The sequence below is a fragment of the Gekko japonicus genome, unplaced genomic scaffold, assembly GCF_001447785.1.
Source record: "Gekko japonicus isolate JY-2015 unplaced genomic scaffold, Gekko_japonicus_V1.1 scaffold204, whole genome shotgun sequence".
In the NCBI taxonomy this organism is placed as follows: domain Eukaryota; kingdom Metazoa; phylum Chordata; class Lepidosauria; order Squamata; family Gekkonidae; genus Gekko; species Gekko japonicus.
This window is the reverse complement of record NW_015159716.1, coordinates 1192920-1198100: the sequence shown is the minus strand read 5'-3', so window position 1 is coordinate 1198100 and position 5181 is coordinate 1192920. Positions and strand designations below refer to the sequence as shown.

The window sequence follows — 5181 nt, the reverse complement described above, 5'->3', positions numbered from 1 at the left end:
CTACATGATAACCCTGTGAGGCTTATGTGGAGATACAGTGAGTCGCCCAAGATCATCCAGTTGGCATCATCTCTAAGTGGGGATTTGAACACAGGTCTCTCTGCACCTTAGGGTACAGGTATGAGTAGTCAATGGGGCAAATCTCATAGCTCCCCAACACTTTCAGGTCGGAAAAATGGCATGGGAGGCCCACCACACCCCACCCGACAGTCATAATCAGAATTGAGCCCTTCCATGCCTGACCACTGCATTAAACAACAACAACAACACCAGGAGCTCCAGGCAGTATTTCATCTGGTTTGGTGCTGTCCTAAGGAAGGTGGGGGGAAAGGTTACAACTGACCACCCTTTCTGAATTTCTTCCATATTTCTAACCCAGGGATGATTCAGGTTTTGCCACAGCGATCTACCCTCATTGTCACGAAAGAGATCTTCTACATGCTGACCGTGGCAGTGGTCTGCTGGCTGAGTGGCTTCATTATCACTGACAACAAGAAGGCAGCAGACAGCACCAGCATCATGGCAGTGGTAGCAGAGACCATGGTCCAGGACAATGTGAGTAAAGAACCATGATGTGCCCTACAGTTCAACCACCACCTGCCAAATCAGGGTCTCTGCCTCCCTGCGCTCAGAGGTAGCCTTGGCCTGGTACTATACAGGCCAAAAACAGGATCACCAGTATTCATGTTGGCACCCTTGAAACTGAGTATCAACCCCATCCACAGATTATTTAAAACTCATAGCCATGGATTCTTTTTTTATTATTATTATTAAATCTTTATTATCCATGGATTCTTGAAGGAGTAAGATTGTGATGTTCTTGGAGCCCTTATTTATCCCTGCAATGCTAAGGGCAGGACAAGAGTCTCCTCAGAGAAACCAGTAAGTGGCTGAGCCAGTAGTTTGCTATTATCTTACATACATCCTTATCCAGGCCCTTTGTCAAAAACCCAGTGGGCATACTAACGTGACTGCCCATACAAGGCTACTGTATACTTAAGGTTGCCAATGTCCAGGCGGCACCTGGAGATCTCCCACTATTACAATTGATCTCCAGACGGCCGGAATCAGTTCCCCTGGAGAAAATGGCTGCTTTCAAGGGTAGACTCTATGGCTTTGTACCCCACTGGGGCCTCTCATTTCCCCAGGGCCCACTCCCAATTCTCCAGAAATTTCCCAGTCCAGAGTTGGTAACCCTAGATAGTGTTGGGGTGTGTGAGAGAGGGGGGGGGACCTTCTTACCGGTCCCCCAACAACTGCACTTCATTTCTGTAAAATTCTGCCAAGCTGAATATCACCATGGAGAGCAGCTTCCCTGGTTGTCAGTCTCTGGTGAACATAGTGCTACAGGGACCAGAAGCATAGCGCAGGCAAGCCTGATCTTGTCAGATCTTGGAAGCTAAGCAGGGCTGACCCTGGCAAGTACTCGGATGGGAGACCTCCAAGGAATACCAGGGCCAGGCCCAGGACACAAAGGCAGGCAAGCAAGCCACACACCCCAATCAGTGTTCCCTCTAAGCTGAGTTAGTGTAAGCTAGCTCACAGTTTTTTAGCCTCCGGCTCACACATTTTTGTCTCAGCTCAGGAAGGAGGGCTCCAGAGGAAACTAATGTATGCAGTAGCCAAATTGCTCGCTCACAGCTTTAATGCCAGTAGCTCACAAAGTGGAATTTTTGGAGGAGGAGGAGGAGATTGAATTTATACCCCGCCCTTCACTTGGAGTCTCAGAGCGGCTTACAAACTCCTTTCCCTTCCCCTCCCCACAACAGACACCCTGTGAGGTAGGTGGGGCTGAGAGAACTCTGACACAAACTGCTCTTTTTTTTTGCTCACAAGACTCCACAGCTTAGAGGGAACATTGCCCCCCATGATTCAAAACACTGTGCAACACTGTATGACCGATCCCTACTTGTCATTTCTGTTTTCTCTTTCCCCTCTCCTCCAGCTGCGGATCTGGGTGTTTCCCGAAGGCACCAAAAACTACTACACCACCATGCTGCCATTTCAACATGGAGCCTTCCATCTGGCTGTGAAAGCCCAGGTGAGATCATCTGCCTCTCAGTCTTCCCTGTTGGTGTGTGTTAGGGATGCCAGCCTCCAGGTGGGACCTGGGGATCCCTTGAAATTACAGCTCAACTCCAGACTACAGAGATCACTTCTCATGGAGAAAACACATGCTTTGGAGGGTGGACTCTGTGGCATTGTACTCCACTGAGGTCTCTCCAAATCTCTTGGGGTTTCCCAACCTGGATCTGGCCGCTCTCCCCCCCCCCCCCATCCCCTGCCAGTGGCTGAGGAGGAGGGGGGGACCTTGCAACGCTAGGTGTGTGGGTAAAGTGCTGTTAAGTCACAGCAGACTTATGGTGACCCCTCATGGGGTTGTCAAGGCAAGAGACTTCAGAGGTGGATTGCAGTTGCTGCCTCTGCATAGTAACCCCCTACTTCCTTGGTGGTCTCCCATCCAAGTACAAACCAGGGCCTACCCTACTTAGCTTCTGAGTTCTGACAAGATCAGGTTAGCCTGGGACATCCTGGTCAGGGCTCAGTCTTCCATACCAGCTATTTATTCATATTGATAACTATGTACCTGAGCTCTTTAGGGTTGCCACTAGTCAGTGTTGCTTTCATCAGTTTAATTGTAACAAAGGCTCCAGACTGGGCATGCCACCACATATTGCCAGTCTATACCCATTGTTGGTAGTGACATGTAGAAATGATACACTGGCCAGTTGGGTTGGTTTATTCTCTTTTTTAGGGCACTCCATCAGGAGTTTTCACTGCATCAGGAGTTTTCTTATTTATTTAACCTATCTAAAGGAGATAGTCATTGGACTCCTCTTTTAGTGGAAAAAAATCTATACCCAGCTAGTCTCAATACTTATAAGCCTATATCATCTACCACTCCACTTGTAACATTTGATGCCTTTCGCCAGTTTAAAGAGCCTTCCTTTTATTAAAGTGGATGTTCTGTTGGAAGAAGGCTTCCAGCCTAAAGCAGGAAACGGCCCACTAAATCTATTCCTTTGAGGCTTTAGGCTTTAGTTTGATATGGACATTGTCCTGGCTGCTCTGGCATAATTTATTTATTTAGAAAACGTTCATGCTGTCTCTCCAGGATCCTGTCTGAGGCAGCTTACAATTTTTTTTTTTAAAAAATGATAAATTCAAAACATTAAAAGATATGCATTAAAATTTAGCATTAAAAACTCAGCCCAGCATGAAAACACAGACTATAAAAACAGAGCCTTGTCACCTTAAAATAGTAGTTTCCAGACTAAAACAATATTAAAAAACCAATCCCTTATTCAGAAGCCTGGGTGAACAAAAACATTTTGGTCTGGCACCTAGAAGAAAGTAACATAGACACCAGGTGAGCCTTAAAGGGAAGGGCATTCCTCAAGCAAGGTGCCACTACAGAAAAGGCCCTGTCTCTGGTTTCCAGCTCACCTTACTTTGAAGGTAGGAGCATAGACAGCAGGCCCTGTGAAGCAGATGATAGTTGGTGAGCTGGACAATATGATAAATGCCTTACATCGGGAGAAGGCCAGCAGAACTGCTGATTTTTCTAGATTTCTCAGCAACTTTCATTACCATCAGCTGGGTGTCCTTTTGGAATATCTCATAGGTTTTGGAGATGGATTGGTTTTGCAGAGTCCCACTGCCTTTTTGGACAAATGTTGGTTTGGTGAGACTGCTGTTCTACTTTCTGGGAACAAGAGAATATGGTTCCTTAGGGGCCAAAATCATGGTTTTAATATCTGCATGAAACAGCTGGAAGAAGTTATCTGAATTTATGGACTCCAGCTCCATATCTCTGTGCAGGTAACATTCTACTTTGGATCTTCTCAACGAAGGCAGCGTCCTAGATTAGACTACTGCAATGCCCTCTGTGTGGGGCTACCCTTGAAGTTCAGCTAGCGCAAAATGCCATAGCCAGATTTATGTCAACTGTTAGTCAGTGAGCTATTCTATGACTATTAAAGCAACTGCACAGGCTTCCTATGTATTTCTGGAGCAAATTCAGGATTCTGGCCTTAGCCTGTCAAACACTAGACAATCTGGGTACCTTTTATCTCAAAGAGACTCTAACATGAATATCCCTGTAATTTAAGATTGATTGGAGAGAACTTCTCACTAGTTCTGTCTTTCAGGTAGACCAGATTGGACTCCATATATAAGAGGGTCTTTTCTGTGGTTTCTCTAGACCTCTGAAATGTCCTTCCGCATGAAACCCATTTGGGTCCCTCCCTGCAGGCATTCTGGACAGGAGAGGAAACCTTCCTGTTTTATGTTTGCCTTCTAAAACTGAGATCTCCCTGACTCCTGCTACCGTTTTAATCTAATGTTATATTGATTTTGATTGATATTTCAGTATCTTATTGGTATTTCATTGTTTTATATTTGTTCTACACTGTTCTGAAAGCGTGGCTTAGAATCTCAGTAAACAAAGAAACCACCTAAAACCGCACAAAATGAGGGAGAATAAGACAACGGGCAAAAAATTCCCCCTATAACACCAGCAATCAGAGTAAGACTACTCGATGATCGATACAAATTTTATAAAAAGTTTTAATTGTGTGGCTTTGCACGGCAGGTCCCAGTCATTCCTGTGGTGATGTCCTCATACCGACCTTTCTTCAACAAGAAGATCCAAAGATTTATTCCAGGTAAGCGTAAGAGAGGATTGGAATGGGAATGAGTTTGGGAGGTGCCGACTTGGATTGTGAAATGCAGGCTTCCCGGGGCATTGCATCCCAAGCCTAAGTTAAATGTAGGAGCTCAACATGTGCTAAGCTATCCTGTTTCTCCACCTGTCCCAAACTTGCTTATCTCACCTCCTGAATCAGAATTTTTTTTTCTAGTCTCAGAAGCCCATAGGAAACCAAGGAGGAAGCATGAGTACATGAGCCTGGCCTTTGCTGGATCAGGCCACTGGTCTATTTAGTCAAACATCCAGTTTCCCCACAGGGCTCATCTAGCTGGCCAACAAGGGGCACATAGGCCAAAGCCTTTCTTGGTTGTTGCCCTCAGTAACTGGCATTTACAGGTACACTCCCTCTGTACATGAAGGCTCCATTTAGACTTCATAGCTAATGGTCGTTAATTGATCTATTCTCTATAAATCTATCTAAACCTGTTTCAATAAAAAAAACAGACGGAAGGGCAGGGTTGCCAGCTCTG

General features: G+C 45.6%; 2 protein-coding genes across 2 annotated transcripts in view; both read left to right on the top strand.

Annotated features, from left to right (window-relative positions):
* The window catches only part of LOC107112961 (1-acyl-sn-glycerol-3-phosphate acyltransferase alpha-like), a 9431-nt gene extending 4732 nt beyond the window's left edge, over positions 1–4699 (top strand). Inside the window, exons 3-5 of the mRNA XM_015414198.1 lie at positions 380–555; positions 1946–2041; positions 4595–4699. Of these exons, the coding sequence (XP_015269684.1) occupies positions 380–555; positions 1946–2041; positions 4595–4699 (377 nt within the window). The remainder of the gene's footprint in view (positions 1–379; positions 556–1945; positions 2042–4594) is intronic.
* LOC107112867 (1-acyl-sn-glycerol-3-phosphate acyltransferase alpha-like) overlaps positions 4696–5181 on the top strand; it is a 9997-nt gene continuing 9511 nt past the window's right edge. Inside the window, exon 1 of the mRNA XM_015414100.1 lies at positions 4696–4734. Within this exon, the coding sequence (XP_015269586.1) occupies positions 4696–4734 (39 nt within the window). The remainder of the gene's footprint in view (positions 4735–5181) is intronic.